The following is a 25,964-nucleotide window of genomic DNA, read 5'->3' as shown; positions in this document are numbered from 1 at the left end:
TAACTACATTAGTGTTTTTACTGTTTAATATAAACCACTGCTGCTAAATCTAGTTTAGTTTATATCTAATGAATTACATAAAGTTATTGTTGATAAATATCTCTCTGATTACTATAATTAAACCAGATCCAGCTTGATGATTTAATCATTCAGGTTATTTAGGTGTAATAATCACAATAGTTAAATTACTGACTAATGGGACCAGCTTTGTCTGTGAACACTTGAAATATAATGACTTAGTGATATTAGTATTTATGCTAAACTATATTCCACACGACGTGTGACATGTTAGCGTTTATCCTTTCATACAAGTGTTAAATCTGACCATTAATAAATCTGTAATTCTTTGTGGTTTGATGACAGTAAGCTGTGTAGTTTTAAGTTGGTCTATTCCTTTAATGCAGTAGTTAGCATAAGCTCTTATATGTCGGTGGGTTTGCTTAGCTTTCCAGTTGATAAGTGTTGCTGCAGGTTCCTCTCTGTCACCGTGTTTGTGGAACTTTGGGTAGATCTGACGGAGGTACTTAGACTGGTTCACTTTGTTGGGTGGGTGTCTGGTCTTAACCAAGTAGCGGTGCGTGATGTATCACTGCTCATCTCAGCTTTAGGTAAACTGTGACGATTTTTGTCGACTAATCGTTGCACCCTTAGTTTACAGCACTTATCATAGACAGCTCTGCTTTTATGGTTTAAATGATCAACTTACAGAGTTACTAAAGGATGAGTTCACTCAGAATGTAGGCTTATTCAACCGATTTAATTTTGCCCCTGTAAGTTGAGGAAGTGTACAGCTTCCCGCTGCAGCCGTATCTCTGTAGCAGGAGGGACGGGCTGCTGCCTCGGCTCTACAGACAGTGACGGCCGGGGGTGTTGTCGCTTGAAAAGTTAAAAATGTCCAACTTTGCGCAAATTGTGTCGCTTGAAAGAAGGTTGCTTGAGGTCCCATCATTTACATTGGTTTTGAACTTAATCTAGTCGCTTCAGTCGCGTTCCTTCAAAGCCACAACTTTCGTTGTTTTTGACAACGTGGATTTGTGTATATCAACCAAACAAGGTACTGTATAACATTTTTTAATTGAGAAGTCTTAATAGTCTTGCTGGAACGATCTGTTTCTACTCAATTATACATGCGGTATAATAGAAATGTTTTTCTGCATACCTGCACAGAAAAACATTTAAAAGTTTGGTGATTGCTTAAGGGCTCACAATGAAAATCATTTATTTATTTAATCAGTTTATTTCCGACATAGTTGCATTCATAGAAGTTTTGTTATTCCTTTTTTTTTTTTTTGTACATGCCGAAAAAGGAGACGAGAGAAGCAGTTTGCTTCTCTAAGTCCCGTCCCTTGTTTTGAACACAGAAAATTTACATCAAAGCTTGTCTCTCTGGTCAAACAGTTGTTCTGAACACAATTTCATTTTCGTTTTTTGTTTTTTTGTCCTTTTTTATGTAGGATTTATTCTCATCTGTAGTCAGTATTGTCTGTTTTCATTCCTCCGCTCCATCGTTGTTCGTGTTGTCCTTGTTCCCTGCAGATTTCATTCCCCGACGTTGTTTGCGTTCCTCCAGTTCAAAATAAGAGTTCATCTTCTTTCGAAGTTCCTTGTTATCTTCAGAAAGATTTCTTAACATACGAAGGATTAGAAAGGCACATACCCCCATCATTAGCAGGCCAATAATCATGACCCCTAACAGGTAGAGGTCCTCCACATCTTCCACTGAGAGGATTGAGAGGCACAACATTTGGGTTTTTCCCTTTCCATCCATGACGTAACCACTTGGGTGTGTCTCTTTTGGACACGCCGGTTCGTGTTGTTGTGATCTTCTGTTCGTGAAGATTGAGTCGATTGCGTTCATTGACCAGTTGATAAGTTCCATCTCGTTGATGTGTTGATCTCGTATTTGCATAAGAATGTGTTCCGAGTTTTTTCTTTATATCTAGTCAAGTTTGCAGCTTGTTTTGTCTCTGCATCAAGGTTATTCCAGCTGTTAATAGCTCTATTGACAGCTGTGCTGTGTTTTCCAATGTTAGATTTAACCCTTTCTTGTATAAACACATTACTATGTCTTAGTTCCTAAGCAGATGGGTGATGCCTTTTTTCCCTTGCAGCTTTATTTGTTTTTCCATTCTGTTCAATATTTATTTTGGCTGTATTTTTGTACAGATTCAAGCCCCATACCCTCTTATCCTCTTTTATTTACAACTAAAAAAAATAATTTATCATGATTTATAAAGTCTATAGTGACAGTCACTCGCACAAAGAGACAGACACACACACAGACTATCACAGACGCATATTGTAGACATATGCTGAACGGCTAACCTGGTTGAGAGTAAGTTTTGTTCTTGGACAAGATATCGGTAAGTATAAAAGCCCCTCCTCCTGACTAATCAATTATCATGGAAAAGTACCTGCCTATTCTTTGAGGATCATGGTTGGTGCACGGATCTGACAGGTGCGCTTAGGAGACATCTGAAAGACTCAGCTACATTTGTCAGCTGATTGAGATGCTGAGAACACACGTTGCGCTGCTATACACAAAGTGGCAAGGGTTATGTAAGATAACATAGGCTATTTGTGGAAGTGTGTGGGAATTTGAGGGGCACTTTGTGAATAGAAACACATCTGTGCTGTAATATTGCTGTTTATTGTCCGATTAATTAATATTGTATAATCTCACGATTTTCTGCATTGACAGTTGCCAGTTTTCAGCCAACATTCCTTTCTTCCTGCTTGCATTTGCTGCAGCGACAGTGTTGCATTTGGCATGAATTATGGATTTTATTTCTTCACATTTCTTTCAAGAATAATTGTCTATTGATCCATGGTAGGTAAGCTGCTCTGCACTATTTCCCTGTGTTTGTGCCGCAAACAACAACAGACAATGCCTCTTTTATGTGAGCGCGCATGCATCCAGGTTGGAAACACCTGGTTTAAGTTAACATGTTGATAATCAGCTTAGTAGTACAGTTGCTCTGGGATGGAGAATGTTTGGTTCGGTAAAGCCCACCAATGGAGATATATCCTAGATATGTTTATCCAGATTCATAGTATAGGCCCAGACAGACAATCACAAACACACACACACACACACACACACACACACACACACACACACACACACACACACACACACACACACACACACACACACACACACACACACACACACACACAGACAATCAAAGACATACTGTGATCAAGTGTGCACCACCAACCTTCTAGCTGTGATTTAGAGACTCTGTGGTAAGTCTTTACTTGTGCAGCAGTCCATTGTCAGTTCAGGCAACAGGACAATGGGTGCTAAATATTCAAAGAGTCTGATCTGTGACAGTTAAATGAGCTAGTAAACTGAAATTAAACTCCATTGAGACAGTCACACAGAGAGACGAACACTCAGACAATTACACACAACCACTAAGGCTGCAGGGAAATGACGCATGATGTGGCACTAAGGATATGGTCCCTTTACAAATTGTTGTAAAACAAGTTTCAAACACATGTTTGATGTTATAGACCCCCGCTACAACTTCTGTTTTTTTAATAATGCAAGGTTAGCTCATTTTTGGTCAGGTAGGTTGTTATTTTATCAATCCCACAGGGGATTTAACATTTAAGCAATATCAGACTTGAGGTTGTGCTGTTGTGATGAAATAACAGCACTGGTATGATTCGGTCGATAATCACACCAGTGCTAATATTTCACACAACAGCACAACCTTCAGTGTGATATTACTTGTATACTACATATCTAAAAGTGCATTTTATTAGTTAACAGTAATAACAGACAAGATTTTATGATTTTTTTGTTTATTTAATAGTTTAGCTCCGCCAAAAAAATAGTTCCACAAGAGGAGAACACATGCTACGTTCACACTGCAAGCAAATGCGATGCAAATTTGATCTTTTTACCCATATGTGACCTGTATCCGATTAGCACAATTCGGATTTTAATGAACTCTGCATCATTGAAGCTGCTGATATCCCTATTCCATCACTGTTGACTCCTATGTCATCGCATCTAAACAGTCCATTGTATAGATGTAGCAGCCATCACACAGCAAATGGCTAAAGTGATAAACCTGGCTCTCTTCTTTTTCACTCTCCTTAAAGTTATGAAGCGCTGACTTCAGTTGAAAAGAAACTTTCTTAGCGCAACACAGTCAAACATTGGATGTCACAATTTAAATTAAAATAAAATACTGCAATAATTAAATCCAGTGTCATTTTTTCAAAGTGAAAAAACAAAACAAAATTGGAATCAAAAATCAAGTTTGCGAAGTAAAAAGAAATCAGGATTTTGTATTGAGCTAAAATCTTGGGTTAGGGTTGAAGGTGCTCACTGTAGGGGACAGGCACAAGAGACATAACCCCACTGCCACACTGGCTACCTTGCTGTGTAGTGTTGGGAAATTCACACGCACAATATCTTCCTGTCTCTGGTTCCTACTTTACTACTGCCTCTGATCATCATCATACACAATCTCATCCATTGACAAGATCAGAAATACCCTTGTAGAATTTGTTTATGGATATCGAGGTGCAGCCCAGCAATAACTGATTAGCTACCCAATACATGGTCCATTCAGCTCAGAAAACGCTGTTCCAAAATGTTATCAAAATAATGACACATTGAACACATAACCACGAAGAAGTGCAAAAGTAAAAATACATAGTTCTCTTCAAAAATGTAAATAATAAGCAAGAATAAAACATTGGTTGAAAAGAGACCCAATTGGTTTCTGTCACAGTGTGGTGGTGGTGTGGACCCAAATGCAGAGAGAGTAGGCAGGTGTAATGTTTAAAATGATTGTCCATGTTTAATTCAAAACCAAAAATTCAAAAGAGCGCAAGGAGGAACGAGGATAACAGGGAGCAGGGTACAAAAATGCAGTAGCACACAAAGAGGTTGAGAAATTCAATGATCCAGTAATTACACTGTGTCCAAGCACTCAGCTAAATTGTGAGAGAGGCCTGATTGGGAACGGGCCACAACTTAGTGGAAACATGATGGAGCTAATCAGTCACAACACAAACACACTGACATCACTGGGAGGTGGAGACACGAGCAGGAATACCTGAAAACACAAAGACAAGAGGTAACACAAGAAAACATACTCAAAAATAGAATAAACAATTTTCTGACCTTACCTTTGCTGAAGGTCTGGTAGCTCAGGTGTTGGTCTCCCATCTTTTAAAAACTGTCATTTTTCCTCAAAAAAAGTTTCTTTATCATCTCTTGCGCTGTCATCTTGCGTGTAGTGTTATCCCGGCCACTAGCTAGATAACGTAGCAGCAGCGGTCACGTGATATCACTTCACTAATGCATTGTGAACCTAGGTATAGCATTTAGCATAGCATTTAGCATACCGCGTAAGAGGTTGTCATCTTGGGGAACTGACTGCGCATGCGCAAACACACAAAAACACGCTATGGGAACAGAGGCAGAGCAGCAACGTGCCTTTGCGAAGGGGTGTGGCCTCCTCCTGCCTTACAACAGTTAGGAAATAGCGATGTTTTATGAAAAGCACAAAATGCTGACACTTTCAAACTTGTAGGTACTGTAGGCTATCGGAAATTGAAAAATAAATAATTTGTAATTATATTATAATTAAAACAAATGATAAAAATATCAATTCACCCTTGGGTAGGCACTGCCTACCTTGCCTACCCTGACTGCACGTCACTGACAACAAGGACTAAACAACAACAAAACTAAACAGAACCTGACACTTTCACTCAACGGTTTTCCACTGGTGTGGCGTCAGGACCCACTATCAAGCTTTTAAAACAAGCTGAAGCCCAATCAAGAATATTTTTTTTAAATTTAAATTAACTTTTTCCAAAAGTGTTTTGATTATTTATCTTACACTTGAACACCACATACTATATACATACATACAAAATACACAATATAGAACAATTACACATCTACTGTATGACTCCCATATTGTTTTCTATTAAGTGTACACCCACTCTCTCTCAAAACAATCACATAAGCGTGTATGAAATCATAACAAAATTGAGAATAAACCCGGCTTTTAAAGAATACCAAATAAACATGGTAAAAAGAACGGTTGTGTAGTTGTGATAAGAATTGGTTTAGTTTCATTGGTTTCTTTGAATTAGCAACTGTAAAGGTCTACTCTGATTTCACTCCAATGGAACAAATAAATATTTTCCCCCCAAAAAAAAAAGCCCTTCAGATTCTTTTGAACACATTTGATGGACTCTGATGCAATAAGTGAGCTTTTCTAAGGGCAAAGTTGCAGATAACTATAAAAACCAAACTTCTACTCTTGGCTGGGACTTTTTTTTTATTCTGGCAAGATAAATTACTCTATGCTGCCAGCAACAAACTTTAAAAGACATCTGGCTTTCCATACCAAAGCTGTTTTGCATCTAGAGAAGTGGAATGGATATGGATAATATTAGTGATGCACTGAAATTCCGGCCACCGAACATTTTAGCCGAGCTTATCCTGGAAGTTACCTTGATAAGAGAAAATTCAGCGTCATACTATTAGGCCCAGATGTTTATCTTAATGGTAATAAACATTTACCTTTATTACCTCATTTTTGGCCCAACTCTTTAGACCCTCCATCTTGCCTGCCTGAGGGGAGACTCTAATTTATCCACAATAAAGAGAGAATCTGTGTCTTTGATGTGCATTTTAAATTGTGCCCATAAATTTACCTTATACTGTATCTTATGAAAAGTTTTTGTATGTTTTTTCACATTTGCAGAATAAAAGATACAGGTAGCAATACATTCAGGGAATATTTTCCATCTGTCTGCATAAATAAAAGTGATTCTGAGTTGTGTTGCCTAATAGAGCTAAAGTAAGTTTGGGCATTTAAGCTATCATGTTATCACCCCCCCACCACCACCCGATCACCACCTCCATGATGACATTATCTGCTGCACTGTATATATATATATATATATATATATATATATATATTTATATTTATTCTATTTATCCTTATTCTCTATCTATCCTTTATTTATCCCTCATCCTTTATATTTATCACTATTATTATTCTTGTTGCTGGGTTGTTTCTTTGTTCTTGTTTTCTTTGTTTTTTGTTTTTTCTGTTTCGTGCACCATCTACCAAGACAAATTCCTTGTACTGTCCTTAAAACTGTAGATGGCCATTAAACATTTCTGATTCTGATTCTGATCATAAGGTACAGTAATGACTGTTGTAACCTGGAGCATTTGTTAGTGTGTGCCTTGTTTCCCCTGAGTTTCATGGCTTTCGTGGTGCATTTAATGGGCACATTCGTACTGTGTACCACCTTCGGTTGGTGGTGTGCCTTGTGATTTTTTTCGATGAAAAGATGTACCTTGGCTAGAAAAAGGTTGAAAAACACAGCTTTATTTCTAAACCTATGTCTGATAGGGGACCTGACAATGCTTGATCTTCTAGCAAACAAATTGCAATCCATCCATAGCCAAAAAAACAATATTAGTGAATTGTAAAAAATCCTTAAACATCAACCAATGGCAAAATCTTCTCATAGAATTAATTTCCATGGAAAAGATGTAAAAATGATGTAAAATAACCTGATTTCAGGAACGTTGGACTCCTTTTTTAATTGCGTTAAATCTTAATTTTTAGCCTGGTTATCTAGCCTGCAAGCGACTGCCAGCACCACTCTTTATTACCTGGCCCTTCCTGGGCTTGTGGGGATGCTTTGGCCTGGGTGGCTTGGGTGGGGAGAAGAGGTGTCCCGGTGCCTCTGTGCAGGCGTGCTGTCCCTCTTGATATACTTGTGGTCCCCTGTTTGGTAGTGCTTTCCTGTCCCTTCCGTGCACATGTGGGTGGGCCCGGGGGCTGGGGGCCAGCGTGTTTCTCTGCTGCACTTTCTCTACTGCTCGTCGGGCGGCTCCGGCGTCAGAGTTGCTGTGGGTTGCTCCGCCGGCTCGTCTGAGTGCTTTGGCTTTGTTCTCTGGTGCGTACCTTTACTGGGGATGTCGCTGGCGTGGTGGGCCGGGCCGGGCCACCTCCGGGGATCACTTGAGACCTGGCTGTCTCCTGGGCGGGGTCTCAGGCAGGGGGCTTTCCCTCTCGCTGTTTCTCTCTTTTAATGTTGCCCTACAGCCTTTGTCACAGTCTTATAATTCGCCTGCTCAACCGCGGAAACAGCAAAATATTGCTTTCTTTCTTTTTTTTTTTTTTTTTTAAGAATTGTTTTTAGGTATAGGGCATCTGTATTATGAATTGAGTGCATTCAAAGTAGTAAATTAAAATATAATTATTTTTGTGCTTTTTCCTGTGACAAGAAAGGTGAAAAACCTTTGAACACAAAACCTACATTGCATAATAATTTTTCATTAAACAAGTTAAGTACAAATAAACTCAATATCAGCTCAGTACATTTGATTTGGTAAAAGCATATTTTTTTATTAAATCAATGCAAATTAGGTGCGCACGCTAAAAATGACGTCACTGCACTCGGCTGATCGTCACAACAGTATGGTTGTCACAAAACCCCACGGCACACCTGGATTACCTCAAGGCACACCAGTGTACTGTGGCACACCGTTTGGGAACCACTGGATTGCACAACACAATAAGCACAATATGCACAACTGAAAAAAAACAGTCAACTCTTCTCCACCCTTTCCATTTCCTATCCTGACTCCCTCTTCCCTGTCCCCTTACCCCTCACCGAGGTGTAACACTGCCCTCTCTTTTTATATTTCTTACCCTTCCTTAGGGAGGGCTGGTGATGGTCACAATTATGCAATACAAATAAAATGCATTTATTTATTTGCATTGCTGTCTTAAAAAGAGTGCATTTCTTGTAGTGCAAACAAAAGAAAAAAGAAAGAAACATTTTTTTTTTATCCTTTTAACACAGGCTCTCAGGTGATGTGTTTTTAGGTGTGAAGCTAATTAGTTGCTTGATTTTTCTTAACATCCTGATGAAGATATACTGTATCTTATGTTTTTTTTGGTTTTAATTATGGCTTAACATTTATTGGAAACATCTGTTAAAATGTTGATTTTAACTTAGGGCTGGGCGATATGGCCTTTTATAAATACCGCGATATTTTTAGGCCATGTCACGATACACGATATATATCTCGATATTTTGCATTACCCTTGAATTAACACTTTGATGCACAAAATCACACCAGTATGATGATTCTATATGTCTACATTAAAACATTCTTGATCATACTGCATTAATATATGCCAATTTTAAACTTTCATGCAAAAAAGGGGATATCACAACTAAGTCAAAGTTGACATAACTGTATTTATTAAACAGTGAGTGGCTCAAACATAAAATTGTCAACAGAAAGTGCACGTTCTGTGCAAAATTGTCACAGACATTTCAAAACAAGACATTAGTGCAGGATGCAACTCACATGGCATTTCAAAACACAAAATTAAAGTGCACTTTTTGTACATAATGCCACTACAAAATTTTAAAACAAATAGTGCCCTTTGTGCATGTTGTCATTAAGATGACATTTCAAAAAAAAAAAAAAAAAAAAAAGTCCGCGAGTTTAACGGTATGGTCATTTTCAACACCGCACAGACTACAAGCTGCGATATATCGAGTATATTCGATATATCGCCCAGCTCTATTTTAACTCTATATGTAGTTAAATTACTCTGCCCAAAACACATTCACAAGGTCATTCCACACATTTGATAATTTTCTTTTTAAAAACTCCTTGTCATGCTGGGTGGGTGTGGTGGTGGAGGACCCAAGTGCAGAAAAGGATTGAGGTTGGAGGCAGGCATAGTGTTCACTTGTCAGAGACCATGTTTATTAAAAACTAACAAAAACTCAAATTCAAAAAAAATCTACGGAGGTACCAAAGGAAACAGAGAGAGAGCAGTGGACAAAAACGCTGCAGGACACCAGAGGGGTATTCCATAAAGCGTGTTTAATGTTCAAAACTCTGAGTATGTTCAGGCATCAAATGAGGGAAACTCCTGAGTATCCCATTCCAAAAGCGAGGTATGTTACCCGGGCAACATTGTCCGAGAACTAAACCTGGTCGCTGGCAGGTTTTAATCAAAGAAACCTGGGTTTCTATCTACCTGGCTCCGCCCACCTGAACACCGTTTCTTAACACTTTAATAAACTTTAACACTTTTCCTCTGAACACATTAGTGACTATCACACACACACATACGTGATCACATCATTACTAATGTTGTGTTGCTTTACGTCTTTTTTTTTTTTTTTTTTTTTTTGTGATAACAGTAATTTTCTTTATAACATTGTAGATGTAGATCATTAAGTGAAAGTCACTGAGAGGTTGATCTGCATTAAAACATCTACTGACGTCTGTAGTAAAGTTCTCTGAATAAAACCTGTAGATAATATAAAGGAGGAGATGACATTTAAATAAATCAACTTTTAAGGCTCGAGTGTTGTTTTATATTGTTATACAGTTAAGTCTGTAGATCATACATCTTTGAAAGGTATGAATGTGCAGTGGAAGTGTGACGCTGCTCTTAAAAACGTGATGGGTTGTGGGTTCGAGGTCCCACTTCAGTGTTTTTTTATGACTTTTTTAGGGACGTTGAGATGACTCTTGGTGACAATATTACATTAAGGATCAATATAAAATGATTGTGATATGAAGCAGCAGCCACCTGTCTTTATATCCAGTTGTAACAGGAGAGCTCTCCATGCAAGCCATCCTATGCTGCTTGACACGTCTCCTCAGACACACTTTATTCAATAATTCACCGCTCGTCACGTCACTGAAGCAATAAAGTGATGAAGTGACCAAAAAGTGTGACTAATTACGGGTGATTTAAGCCACTATGTCACTGAAGACTGAACGCACCTTTAGAACAGGCTCATATTCATCAAACAACGGCTTATTTCACCCATCAGGGTGAATAAATCACTATCTTCCGTTTGGTTGCCATGGCAGTTTGAGTATTCTTTGATCCATTGATGATGGCTTTTTATCGCGCGCGTGCACGTAAGTAACCCAAGGTTTACATACTCAGGGTTGATAGACCCACTTCATACCAGCTTTAATGGAATCCGATACCCAGAGTTTCCCATCGCGGGGTATGTTGACCCAGAGTTTATGGATAGACTCAGAGTTTGTTAACCCTCCTTTATGGAATATCCCTCGGGAGGTAACCATGACAATAAACCAGCAATCATTCTGTGTCCAAGCTTTTAGTTAAATAGTGAGGGAGTAGCTTTGAGCAACTCGCTGACTGAAAGCGGCAGACAACTTTTGACAGATGACAGAAGCACACGTGTTTGTTTTCACCGAGCTGCGCCATGACCTGCACAGAAACCTCACTTCTGGTTTACATCTCGACCAATAGAATCACTGGGAGGTGTAGACACGAGCAGGAAGATCTGGTAACACAAAGACGAGTTAAAACACAAATTAACTAGAATTAAACGAAACAGAATAAATGCACAGATTCACAGAAAAACTAAGAGGACTACAAGGCTAAAGTCAACTAACACCAAACAGAACCTGACACTCCTGGATCATCCAGGGTTCGAAGATGGAAGTAGATAATAAGTAGATAATTCAAACACAATGTGACAATGTACTGTGACTGCAGTTTTTGTAAATAGTGCAATGTAACATATCAGGGCTATGATTGCGATATGGTTATACTCCATTTGGGGTGATGTGTTCATACACTGTATGTGCTTGTTTGGAATTGGGATTCCCAATCTAAAACTTTGTGTTTACTTGGCTGGTACAAAAAATGTGTAAGGATTTTCTCTGAGGGCAGATAATAATGTGTCTCCACCTTATTTCCTCATTGTCTGACAGTGTTTGAGAACAAAGACAAGATCGTGATTGTGATGGAGTACGCCAGCAAGGGTGAGCTGTACGACTACATCAGCGAGCGCCGGCGGCTGAGTGAGCGTGAGACTCGGCACTTCTTTAGACAGATAGTGTCAGCGGTGCATCACTGCCACAAGGTGAGGAGTACATTGACTTCAGCACAAATACTGTCATCATTTCAAAAGTAAACAGGGTCACTTGACAACAGCAGGTCCAACTTTAGTCTGATTTCTATGAAACTTTCAATTTAACTCATTTCAATTATCAACTTCAACTAAACTTTGTATTGCTAAAAATATGTTTTTCAAACTAAGGTTTGTGCCTGTAAAAATGTGTTCAAATGCCACAACGCACGCTAACTTTTCAGGGTATCTATAAACTCATCAGGATTGCGTCTGTCATGCATGCAATTTAACACACCAAGCTAATTTAGCGTGTTTGCTTATGATGAATATATATGCAATGTTGGTGAATCAGATGTGGGGTGCAAAATATTGGGAGGAGAAAATGCATTTACATTAATGTAGCATATGCAATACAATTTATCAAACCTGGAACTGTTGCAGTGCTTGTTTTTGTGGAGAAATTCAGCACGTTCCACAGTTAGGTGGTAACTATCACAGCTTTACGCGCAATGATGGCTGCAGTGAATGTAGCAAGGAGAAGAGAAGACTCAAGGGAAACCAACAACAACAGAAAGAGTTGATGTTTAATGCTCAAGTTAATAACAGTTTCTGGCCTTTTCTAGCATGCCTGTTTTTTCATAGCCAGCTGTAAGGAATTTGACCGGGATGGACAGAGAACAATACATTTGGAAAATATAACATTACGTTAATTCAAGTAACAGCACTTTAATTACTATTTATTTTTTAGCTTACAGAATTGAATAAATCCAGTGTATTCACTAAAAAAGTGCATATGCGTCATAGCAGAGAGGGAAACCATCGCAAATGATTTACCTCCAATACATCCACATTTCTCAATTTTCTACTTCTATAGACTAAGGCCAATTAAAGAGCACAAAATCAATAGCCAATATTTGCCTCAAGGCCTAATAAAGTGTTTATGTCAGAGTTAATCTTGAAAAAACAAAGGACTTTGAATGCAAAGCTGCATTGCTAATCTGTTTCCTCCTTTCTGACTTCAAGAATGGGGTCGTGCACAGGGATCTGAAACTTGAAAATGTGCTACTGGATGAAAACTGTAATATTAAGGTAAGTTCACCCTTCCAGGAACTCATCGTCTCACATGGTTTGGTGTAACTTACAAGTTTCTTAGCAGATTGCCGACTTTGGTCTGTCCAACCTCTACCACAAGGACAAGCTGCTGCAAACCTTCTGTGGTAGCCCTCTTTATGCCTCACCAGAGATCGTCAATGGGAGGCCATACCGAGGTCCCGAGGTGAGACGCTCTAAACATTAGATCACATAAATTATCTTAAATCCCTTGTAGATGATCACACACTATTTTTTACCACTAAAATTTAGATGAATTTTTTTTTTTCATTTCTGGTTTTCACCAATTGTGGTGTTTTCCATTTGCTGTGATGGAAGCTGGGTGGTGATTAGTGCATCATAGCAAATTATTGACACTGTAAAGTTGCAGTTGTTACTGAATGTTAAATCCTCTTTGATTTTACTGTTGGGACCTGATGTACACATTCTGTCAAAGGTCAACACATTTTATGTTTTATTATTGCAATTAAATAAATACATTTATTTTTTTTGCATAATTGTGGCCAGCCCTCCCTAAGGAAGGGTAAGAAACACTTCATTAAAGGGTGGCCTGATTTACTAATGTTTTGCACCTGTAAAATTGTGTGTAAATCTCACTTTGAGTGCTGACAGACATTGTGGGGCATCTACACCGCGTTCTAAATTATCACGCAAATTATATTTTTCTCATATTTTCTAAATAGTCAACAAAAATGACAGTCAGCATAATTTTCAAGTCATTAACCATTACAGTATAATTTGAATTTTATTGAACAAACCCCACAATGATAAAAGTATATTTTCAAAAATAAACAACTAAAAATGTACTGTTCAAAATTATTATGCACAACAAGGTCATATTTACTGAAATCAATAGCTTTTTCAATCAAAAACATCTTAACAGGTCAAGTTACATTTTAACATAGGACCTCTATTTTGATAGCAGCTTAAACATTATTGCATCGATTGAACTTGTGAGTTTTTGGAGAGTTTCTGTTTGTATTTCTTTGCAGGATGTCAGAAAAGCCTCTCAGAGTTGCTGTTTAGATGTGAACTGCCTCTCACCCTCATAGATCTTTTTCTTGAGGATGCTCCAAAGGTTTTCAATGGGGTTGAGGTCAGGGGAGAATGGGGGTCACCTCATGAGTTTCTTCCCATTTATGCCCTTAACAGCCAGTGATGCAGAGGTATTCCTTGCAGTGTGACATGGTGCATTGTCATGCATGAAGATGATTTTGTTTCAGAAAGCACGGTTCTTCTTTTTGTACCATGGAAGAAAGTGGTCTGTCAGAAACTCCACAAACTTTTCAGAGGTCATTTTCACACCTTCAGGGACCCTAAAGGGGCCGACCAGCTCTCTCCCCATGATTCCGGCCCAAAATATGACTCCGCCACCTTCTTGCTGATGTCGCAGCCTTGTTGGTACATGGTGGCCATTCACCAACCATCCACTACTTCATCCATCCGGACCAACCAGGGTTGGACAGCACTCATCAGTGAACAAGACTGTTTAAAAATGTCTTCATGTATTTCTGGACCCACTGCAGCCATTTCTGCTTGTGAGCATTGTTTAGGGGTGACCGAAAGTATCTGTTTGCTGCTTTGTAATGGCACTTTAGGAGCTGTTCTTCTAATCCGACATATTTGTCTGGCAGAAACGTTCCTTATTGTGCCTTTATCTGCACGAATCAGCCACAAATCTTTTAACAGTACGATGGTCATGCCTAAGGTTTTCATACCTTGTCCAAGGCATTCAACTATTTCACACTTTTCAGCAGCAGATAAATCATTTTTCTTTCCCATATTGCTTGACTATGGTGATCTGCTTAATAATGTGGAACGTCCTTCTTCAGTAGTTTATCCCTAACTGGGCTCCCCTGGCAAACTCTTTATCTTAGGTGTCTGAGATTGATTTCAGTAATCCAAAGAGCCCTGCGACACAATAACATCCATTAGTTTAATTGAAAAACTAAAAAATTAACCTTTATGACACTTAAAAACATTTTGCATAGTAATTTGGAATGCAGTGTACTAACCCCAAGCAACCAGGATTGCATCTGTCTGTGACTCTGAATATGCAATTTGGGTGGATCCGCTGTGCACCTGCAGGTGTGAGCTTATCTTCACCTGTGCTCTGCACTCGCTTTTCATTTCCCAGCTGCACAGATGTGGGACCAATGAGGTTCAATGACTCTATTGGCCTGGAAACTGCTGGAAGACGCTTCTGCTTACATGGGCACAGCAAACTTTGTCTAGCAGTGTCTTTGTGCTTCACAGGTGGACAGCTGGGCTCTCGGTGTGCTGCTTTACACTTTGGTCTATGGAACGATGCCCTTCGATGGGGGTGACCATAAGAAGCTAATTTGGCAGATTAGCAATGGCGATTACAAAGAGCCCACCCAGTCATCAGGTAACAAATGAGCATTGATTTCTAACACTTACTGTTCACCCATTCTCATCATCTAAATTTTACATCTGAACCAGTCAGATCAATTTATTAACATCTTTCTATAAATTCAAGGATTGTGTGTAGGTGTGTGTAGGTGTGTGTGTGTGTGTGTGTGTGTGGTGTGTGTGTGTGTGTGTGTGTGTGTGTGTGTGTGTGTGTGTGTGTGTGTGTGTGTGTGTGTGGTGTGTGTGTGTGTGTGTGTGTGTGTGTGTGTGTTGTGTGTGCGTGCGTGCGTGCGTGCGTGCGTGCGTGCGTGCGTGCGTGCGTGCGTGCGTGCGTGCGTGCGTGCGTGCGTGCGTGCAATACCCCGAGTGTGTGCATCTGTTATTTTGGAGTATTTTGGTCATTTCACAATGTACCAGAGGACAGCCTTCATTCACCTCCTCAGTATCCATTTGTGCGCATTTCTTGCGCTAATCAAAACACATCACCTATCGGTCATTCATCCTTGCATCGTTGAAGCCGAGTCCAACTAGTGTCCTTGTTAAAAAGATAGAAATTAAGCCCGACAAGCGGATTTGAGCAAGTACTGTATATAAAGCTCTACGTAGGAGTGCAGCACTATGATTGTCATCAGAATCTGGAGCAGGCCTGAAATACATCTCCCATGATGTAATGATGTATTGCCAATAACACTAAATATGTGCACCTTTTTGTCATAAAACATATTAACAGGGCTTGAGAACGATTTTATACCATTGGGCATCTTTGCGTTGACAATGAGACCAAGGGAAGCACACCTCCGATGGAGCCTTTATGGAAAATAAAAGCCAGTAAATAACGCCTCTGTGGTTGCGTCCCATGGTTTATATCGGCTATAATCTTTTTTTTTTTTTTTTTCTCTTCTTGTCTGCACATGCTGTCAAAGGTCAACACTACAAGAAGTGCAATCATTGAGACAGCAATGCATGTTTTGTTATTGCAATAAAATAAATTTATTTATTTTAGTGCTTAATTGTGACCAATTAGGTGGGGAAGAATAGATTGTTTTACAGTGAGGGTGGGATGTGACGTTGTAGAATATATTGTGCTTATTATGTTGTGTAATCGAGCCAGTATAATGACAAGAGTGAAGCTTAGCTATAATGGTGGTGGCTGTGGACAGGGGGAATGAGTGAGTGGTAGTACCTAAAGCAGGTATTTGGGATTAACGTGTCTAAAGTTAAGCCCAGTATGAGTTTTATCCCACATCCCAAGGCGTGCCAGTGCATCGTATACCAGTATATGTGCAAAAAAACACTACCGCAAACCCAGATGCAGATGCAGCCAGGCCAGCAGAAAGAGTGGGGGCCAGGGAGCCCCAGGCCACCACCCCCACGGCCGAGCAACCCCCCAGACGCCCCCAAGATCCCAGGCTGAGAGGCAGCCACCGCCCCCCACACACACCTCTGAGGAAGCCCCAAGCAGCCGAGCACCCAGCGCATCCCGCCACCGACCCCAACCTCCAACCCCAAGGCCCCCCGCCAGCATCCCGCCCCCCCCCCCCACCTACACCCAAGCACCCAACACCCGAGGGGAGGGCCCAGAGAGCCCCCCCTGCCCGAGAACCCAGCCTCGGAGCCAAGGCCCACGCCCAGCAGACGGCCAGAGTCGCGCCGAACGGGCAGCCAGCGGGCACTCGCCGGCGGGCCCAGAGCCAGCAGGGACCAGACCCCAGGCCAGAAGGACCCGGAACGGAAGCAGCACCAAGAGCAGCGCCCCCAGGGACAGCGACCACGCCCATAGTCGCCGAGGGCACCAAGGGGATGCTGCAAGTTGCCCCGCCGGCCCCCAGGCACACCGACCAGGCACCCCAGAGCGCGCCAGATCGCCTTTCCTTGATGCCGCCCGCACGATGAGCCCTAGAAAGCCCCCCCCCCCCCCCCCCCGGCCAGCTGGCAGGCTCGTCGGACCCAAAGGGCACCACCGCAGGACAGGGAACCTCCAAAGGGCACCACCGCAGGACAGGGAACCTCCAAGGGCGAGCCCCTGGGCCAAACCCCCGTGGGGGGGCGCCCCCCCACCCCAGCCCACGAACAGGCCACAACCCAGCAAGACAGCACAGCCCCAGACGATGCAAGAACAGCAGCCCAGGCCTCGCCCCCAAGGCAACCAGGAGAAGAGACAAGCACCAAGCCCCACCCGTAGGTAAGAGGCACCCCCACGCCCCACCAGGCCGGCACCGCCCGGAGAGACCCCGCAAAGAGAGCCCCCAGCAACACCCCCCCCACTCCCCCCTGAGACCCACCTCTCCGGCACCCTCCCGATCCCCACACGGCGGCCCGGCCCCCACCCGACAGGCTCAAATGTGTGAAGTTACCCACCACCCTGTTATGGTGGGTAACTTCACTTCCCTATCCCCTGAGTGAATGTATGTGTTTAGTGAATGTATGAAGTGCTATTAAAAAGGGTGGATGCAGGGGAGCGGTGCTCCCCATCCAGACTATGTGTATATATGTGTATGTGGTGCAATAGCTCCGGAGGGTGGAAGTGGTTGTCCCACCCTCCGGGGGGTGGTGTGTTGAGGTGTAATTAAAATTGGAGGGATTAGTAGGGCAACCAGAGGTGGGAGTGCCGCCCCCGTGCCACTACTTAGGAGCACAGGCAGCAGCCCCCTCCACCCCCAGCCCCACCATCCAGCCCCCCAAGGGTTGGGTATGTGAGTGTGGTGCAACAAGTGGGTGAGCCAGACCAGCTGGGAGTGAGTGATGTGAAGTGCCCATGTAGGAGGCCTGTCTGGTAGGAGCCCGGCCCATCGGCATGGCAGGCCACCGGAGAGGGTAGATGGCGCAGACGGGCACGCGGCCCCAGGGACGCGCCAAGCAGCACAACCAGAGACCCCCCGCGGCACCCCCCGAACCATGCCGGCCGTCCGGAGCACCCCCCCTCCCCCCCCAGGTGGAACCAGGCACCAGCCACATCCCCCAGGAGGCCGCCAGCCGGCTCAGAGCGGCCGCGGCACCCCCCGAACCATGCCGGCCGTCCGGAGCACCCCCCCTCCCCCCCCAGGTGGAACCAGGCACCAGCCACATCCCCCAGGAGGCCGCCAGCCGGCTCAGAGCGGCCCGCCCCGCCAAAGCAGGCGGCCGCGGAGCAGGAGAGAGGCCATCTCCCACACCAGGGCCAGCGCAGGCCCGCACGACACCACGACATAGCACCCTCCACAGGTGGGCGGCCCCGGCCCCCCCGACGAGAGAGGACGCCACCAACCACCCAGGCAGGGCCACCCCGCCAGCCACGGACCGACAGGCAGGCGAACCCACGCACCCCCAGCCAGGCACCGCAACCCCACACCAACGTCGCCAGCAGAGCACCCCCCTCCCATGGAGGCCAACCCCCATCACCCACGCGCAGACACGAGACACCCCCGACGCCAGCACAGCCCGGAGGACAGCGGGCCCCAGCCACCAGCCCCACCCCGCTCAAGGCGGCGCGGCACCCCGTTGAACCGTGGCCAGTCCCTGGGCAGACGGCGGGGGGGTGTGCCCCGAGACGCCGAACCCAAAGACCCACCCACGCCCAGACACAGCACCCACGGCGCCCAGAGTCCCCAGCCAGCAGACCAACCACTCCCGACGCGTATCCGCCAGGACAGGAGCCACTGGCCGCGCCCCCACACACACCCACCCAGCACGACCCAGGGGAGGCCCCAGCGAGGGCGAGGCCCCACAACTCACCCTTCCCTCCCCCCCGAAGCTACACAAGCCGGCCCCTGCGGTCCCCCAAGTGAGCCCCCGGGGAGGGGGGGGGCTCAGCGAAGGCGCGCCCTGGGGAACCAGGCCAAGGTGCCCAGAACGGCCGGCGGAGCAACCCACCGCAACACCCTGCCACCCAACAACCCAGGACGCAATCGCCGCCCCCAAGAGCAGCCACCCCCAGCTCCACCCCCACCCCGGACCCCCCCGTCCCGAAGCCATGAACCCCACCACCCCAGGCCCCCAGACGGACCAACCCCCAAGCTACCCACCCGGCGCAGCCGCACCCGCACCCAAGCGAAGGCCACAGCCCCCCCACCAGCATCCCAGGCCGACAGGAGCCCCCCACGCCAAACCCAACGGGAGAGCAGGCGCAGAGTGAAGGCGGAGGGGGGGGAGGACGAGACAGGGGGACAGAGAGCAAGAGGAAAGAGTGGCAGAGAAACACGCAGGGAGACGTGCACGAAGGGAGCAGGAGAGCAACACCAAACCACACAGGGACCACGAGAGCACCCGAAAGGGACGCACGCCCCCGCAGAGGCACCCAAAACACCCCAGAAACCCACTCAAGCCACCCAGGTCAAGGCCACCCCACAAGATAGAGGAACCCTGCAGTCAAAAATGTGATTAGAAACCAAAACTGTTGAACTGGCGAACAAAGCCATACGGCATGTAAATATGAATCAGCTGTTCCCTGGGTGCACTGAGAGCAGATGTCTGTTGGGGAGAAGCCCATTTTATACATTTTCTGTTGGGTAATGTGGGATCTGTGGAGGACCTTGTATTGAATTAGCTGAAGATTTGTGTTTTTAGTCATCTTAAAAGTATTACAACAAATTTCTGTCCAGAGATCGTTGTTCGTAGTGATTGAGAGTTAAGCTTCCCATTTAGTGATTGATAAGTGATTAGTCCTGAGTAGGACAGGAGCTCAGAACTCTCAAACGGGAACATTGTGCCATCACTGCGTAAATTGGGCAGCTGATTAGCTGATTCTGGCCTGATGCCCCTGCCATCAACACGACACCAGAGTTTTACAGTCCAAAACATGGAGAGGAAGACACAGGAGCTCTCTGGAGCGACATCCATGGAGCGCCGCGAACAGCACCCACTGGACTCCACATGCGCCGCCTCGGGTGTCCAGCTTTTTTCTCCTCACACACACTTTACTCTGTATTTTCTTATTCAGTGGCTGTTAATATTGCCTATTGTTTTGTTTCAAGTATTTTTTATACCAGAAAGGTTAACTGTAATCTGAGGTCTGAGGGGCATAGCGGTGTTTGTCACGGTCCAGACGGTAGGAGACCACCGTACGCCCACCCTCATATTCACGTCGATCCACAACAGAAGTAAAACACCTTCCCTCATGGTCCCGTCTATCCATAACAGGAGTAAAACAACAAAAAGGAAGAAAAAGAAAGCCGGTAACACAACGTTTTGGTCCTTGAAAGGACCCTCTTCAGCCACGCTGCTGCTGCTTGGGCAGCAGTGCTCTCTCTCTCTGTCTCTCTTTCTCCCCTCTCATGGCCGATCACTGTGACTTCAAAATAAAATGAAAATAAACATTTTGCAACACAAAATAAGTAAAAAAAAATAATGGATGCACACCATCGGGCTATGCCCACGCTGGCAAAAACTTTCAGGTCGACCCAACACCGCGTCAGGGAGGTATTCGCTCTACAAACACACCCACATGCACACACATGCAGATGTTCCTTGTATTTAAAGATATATTATTATTATTACTTTATATATTGTAATAATAATATTAATAGTCAATAACTATCATAATTACTTTATTTGTAAAGCATTATCATTATTAATAATCTATCCATCTATAAAGCAGGAAAGTTCTGTGTGTATGTGTTTGTGGAGCAAATTTCTCCCTGATACGATATGAGTTCAACCTGAAACTTAGTCAACGGCTTCCAAATACCCCAAGTGTGTGCATCCGTTATTTTGGAGTAATTTGGTGTTGCAAAACGTTTGTAACGTTCATTTTAAGAGTGCGGCACTCTCAATAACGACCGCGGTATTGAGCGCTCTACTTCCGGTTCCGAGTTCATGACGTCACTGTCTCGCAGTTTGTTTGGGTTCAAAAAATAAAAGGTCAATATTAAAAATGTTTTTGTACTGCTAAAAGTTAAGTTAATATTTCATGGTTATTTAATATTTTATGGTTATTTAAAATTATTCCCGTGATCCACACTTCCTTTAAATTGTCACGGACTTCACTTCCTCCTCCTGACAATGACTCAAAATACACATAAATAAATATTTAGACAAAAATACACAAAATGACAACAGAAATGCACAAAACTACACTAAAAAACATACAAAAATACATAAAATGACTCCAGAATCACTACAATGGCAACAAAAAACTATAATTATACAAAAAATGCAAAAAAAAAAGACAGAGATACAAAAATACACAAAATGACTCCAAAAAACATCCATTACAGAAAAATACACCAAACGAAAGAAATCTAAAAATGAATAATAAAACAAACAAACATTTATCATGCGCATCTCCCATAGAATTAAACCAGAGAAAACACACAAGCTATTTTACTTTGCACCCACAAACATACCCCTTTATAACACTGCAGAGTTCAGAGTATGTACACCTCTTTGTACATACAACATTCAAACATATACTCATTTGGCCATAATTGTCAACTCTATTTAAGCTCCTCCCACTACATGAATACATACCGTACTTCCGATGGGCACTGTACTAGTAATAATAATAATAATAATATTGTTATTGTTGTTGCTACTAATATTTCAATGTTATTATTCCATAACATTGTTGACTCATATACAAAATTATGAAAAATATTTAAATATTGATTTGATAAAATTAATTAATATTGCCATTTTACTTCGTAGTTGAATTTTTTAAGACACATTACATTTCATTCTTTATTAAAAAACGATTTAATTTAAAATAAACATAAGCTAATATAAACTCTTTTTTTGGCAGATGCTCGTGGTCTGATCCGCTGGATGCTAATGGTGAACCCAGAGCGCCGTGCTACTGTGGAAGATATAGCCAATCACTGGTGGGTAAACTGGGGCTGGAAAAATAGCGTCTGTGACTGTGAGAACCAACGTGACCACGGCAGCTCTCCCATGCTAGCCCGTTTCATCGACTGGCAGAGCCGTACAGAGCCACACAGTCCTGGATCTAAAGCGCCTGCCACAGCTCAGCCACTGCACCAAAGACCCAAAAAGTCCAAGAAAGAGAATGTGGGGGCAGGACAGGTCCACGGTGGAGCAGAGGATAAACATGGTCTGAAGAGGCCCAAGGGCATTCTGAAGACACGGGTTATGGAAGAGCAGCAGGCCACTGGATCTAAAGAGCTGGAGTTAGAACAGGGAGCTGGCGGGGCGGATGAGGTATCCAGCCCTGATCAAGAGGAGCAGGAGCCTTGCATGGGAGAAGGTTCTTCGGCCAAGATGATGCCTTCTCTGCCCAAGAAAGGCATTCTGAAGAACAACCAACAGCGGGAATCGGGGTACTACTCCTCACCTGAGCGTAGTGAGTCCTCTGAGCTTTTAGGGGTTACAAGTATGTCTCTGCGGGCCACGTCACCACCGAGGAGAATATTGAGCCGAAAAAGCATCCTGAAAAGAAATGGGAAGTTCTCCACCTTCAGCGGAGTTCCATCAACGGCAGCCAGCGTCCTCTGTGAGCCGTCTTCACCGGCAGACTCTGGTCTGTCCCGTAGTCAGAGTCGGCCTTCTAGCATTGTCGGGGAGGACACATTTATCCTGTCGCTGTCACATTCCTCCACTTCTCACCTTCGCCGCAACATCAGGGCATGTGTCTCAGCTGAAAACTTGCAGCAGCTTGCCAATTTCAAGGGTTTCCAGGCGGCCCCACCCCTCCAGGGACCCAAGTTTACTCGCAGCCCCAAAAATAAAGGCTCTCCGGGCGACAACGGCAGCTTCTCCATGCTGGGAGACCTGGAAGACATGACTCAGGTGTATCAGCAAGCGCTGGACATCAGCAGCAATCTCACCTAACAGAGGATGCAGTGTGTGTGAGTGTCTCCAACGACTGGTGTGTCACTAGGATACACCCGGTAGTACAGTATCTAAAATTAATTTGTTCATCTCCTGACCTGTTTATCCCTGTTCAGGGTCAATAGGGTCTACTTGTCCCCTTCTCCAGCTCTCAACGGGTGGTTGGCGGCAGTACATACTGGGCAGGGTGCCAGAGTGTAGTTGAATATATCTGAAATCCGGATTGACACACACATGCCCAGGAGGTCAACCCCTGAGTTTACAGAAGCACCTTAAAACTCACGCAGAGCACACACTTTTGTCATCTTTACTTTCTTTCTATACAAACCAGGGTATTGCTCCAGAAATATCTAAAAGTGCTGGTTATTTATTTATATTTTTTACTTTTAGTTTGATGTGTACAACTGGTGGGTGCTGGCTGATACTGGAAGAGTTCAAAGAGCGGAACTGACATATATAATTAAGTCACTCAATGATGAGAAATAGAATATACTCGGCATGTATAACTGTCTGTGCATGTAACACAGATCATACATTTACCTTCATAAAAGTGTACGTTCTATATGTTTGTATGATAATTAAGAATATGTAGGGAGGGTTTTCTTGATGCATCAGAATAAATGATGTATGTCATTTCCATATCTGGAGGAAAAAAAAGCCAGACTGACATTTCACCAGTTAAGCTTTTTATTTTAAAATGTTTGAGGAACCCCAGGCCTTCACACTGATGGACTGACTCAGGGGGGTCAAGGGTCTGCACAGTCACACACAGAACGACGTATCCTCTAGTTCCAAGCCTTGTTTGATTTGGCAGCAGGTTTGGGTGCGTAGTCTTTTGGAATGGTGCAGACATGTCTCACAGGCCTGGAATTCAACCATTGCTTTAACCTCAGCTCTTTCATGTTTTCACAGCTGCCTAGTGAGCCAGAGAAGCAGTTTCTCATATTGTTTTCGTATGAGTGTGAAAGGGATGTGAAGCGTTTGAAGGGACAGAAGATGTGTGAGAAAGAGTGATGGAAGGAGATTAGCATGGACTTTGCTGAGAAAAGCAGTGTTTTTAGTGTTTGGTTTATTTTGAAGGCTTTGTTACGTAGTTTAGTGAGGTAGCGTAGAAAGTAAGCAGAAAGAGTTGTCTGAAAAGGTTTTGTATAATACCAAAGATGTAAGGATGAATGAGTGGTAGAAGGACAAATCGTACCATCAGCTTTATCCCATGCCCATTTGCTTTTTCTTCTCCTTTGTGAGATGTGTATCTCAGTGACATTTTGAATGAGTGACAGCACTCAAACAAAACAAAAATGACGGGGATGATATAACAGGGCATCATGTGTGGAATGTTGTCAGTTGTCTACTGGTGAGAAAAGAAGGTCGTGGGTACAGATTTTAACCAACACCTCGCTGCGTATTATGTTTTGTATTGCATTTTATTGTCAACTGGATTTACAGTGAAATAATTATACTATGTTAGTATTTTGTTTTAATATGCATCTGTTTTTGATTTTCCAAAATATAAGAAACTTTGAATTGCTTTATGTTAAGACAAAAAAGTACTTCCTTCCTCAAAGCATTTTTTTTTTAAATTTTGTTCCTAAATCTGCAAATCTAATGTGAAATGGTGGAATCTGATTTTCCCTTGTTTTTGTGACAACCTCCAGGTTTTTTAAACACTTGACCATGTTTTCTGATTATATTCAAACATTGGCAAATTTTTTAAGACATTTTTTTTTTTCTGCCTGTTTCAAATGAGGGGAGCCTAAAGCTGGAGAAACGCCAGCGGGCCAGGAAATACAGAGGATGAAAGTAAACTGCCCAACTACAAACCGGTGGTGCATATCTCTTAGCTAGCACAAAGTCTAATCATAGGAAAACTTGACTGGATATTGTTCTGACAATAAATATAAATTAGTATTATTATGTTATTTAAGTGCTATTTTTGTCATAGCTCACAATATTTGCTGGCTGTTGCAGAGATCTAATGTTTGTCTGTAGGTGATCCTGGATTGCAAGCAGTTATTAAGATGTGTGCCTTGGTATTTCTTTTATATCAATGTGTTTTTTATACTGATAAAATTGTATTTATTGATAGAGAAGTAACTGCTTTGAACTACACCGCTGCCTAGTGCTCAGAAAGAAGAGTGGCATCATCTCATGTTGAGAGCAGTGCTCAAAACAAAACATTTTTTTCAAAACCAAAATGTTTTGGGTATGGTATCTTTTGATAATCGCAAGGCACTTGCAGTTCTTTGTCAACTCAAATAAATGGATTCTAAAGCTATTGTGTTTCATGATTTGTCTTTTTAAACTTGTTTCCCTTTAGAGTCATACCTGAATGATGTTTAATTTAATATCCCAGGTTTGTATAATATACTTGATCAGATGAAGTGAACAGTAATAAATAAACTACACATAAACTATCAATACAGGGGTTTACAAGCAAACATTTGTTTCACACATCAGTTTATCAGCCGATTTAGAAATAATGATCAGTTTCATTGGCACACAGTCTAAAACCTAAAGAGGAAAAATGACATATAGCTAGGGTGCACATAAGTCAGGAGTATGCACGACCGAAAACCATAATGTGCACCAGGGATCTCAATTATGAATGTTGCACATGCACAAAACGGCTTCTGAAAGATGTGCAGACACTTTCCAGTTAAAGCTTGTGATTTATAAAAATTAACAAAGCGAGAGAATGTGTATAGCGGTTTACTTTGACCCTTGCACAAATATATTCTAGAGAGACATGGGAAAATGACGGCGCTGATGGTGAGGTAGTG

The 25,964-nt window shown here is 42.9% G+C and overlaps 1 protein-coding gene across 1 annotated transcript in view; it reads left to right on the top strand.

The window, feature by feature from the left end:
- The window catches only part of nuak1b (NUAK family, SNF1-like kinase, 1b), a 41,173-nt gene extending 15,761 nt beyond the window's left edge, over positions 1–25,412 (top strand). The window contains exons 3-7 of the mRNA XM_028450773.1: positions 11,801–11,952; positions 12,964–13,029; positions 13,097–13,216; positions 15,307–15,439; positions 22,139–25,412. Of these exons, the coding sequence (XP_028306574.1) occupies positions 11,801–11,952; positions 12,964–13,029; positions 13,097–13,216; positions 15,307–15,439; positions 22,139–23,184 (1,517 nt within the window). The 3' untranslated portion in view covers positions 23,185–25,412. The remainder of the gene's footprint in view (positions 1–11,800; positions 11,953–12,963; positions 13,030–13,096; positions 13,217–15,306; positions 15,440–22,138) is intronic.
- The last annotated feature ends 552 nt before the right edge of the window (positions 25,413–25,964 follow it).

Source organism: Gouania willdenowi, chromosome 6 (genome assembly GCF_900634775.1).
Source record: "Gouania willdenowi chromosome 6, fGouWil2.1, whole genome shotgun sequence".
NCBI classification, from domain to species: Eukaryota; Metazoa; Chordata; class Actinopteri; order Blenniiformes; family Gobiesocidae; genus Gouania; species Gouania willdenowi.
This window is presented reverse-complemented; position numbering and strand designations above follow the sequence as displayed.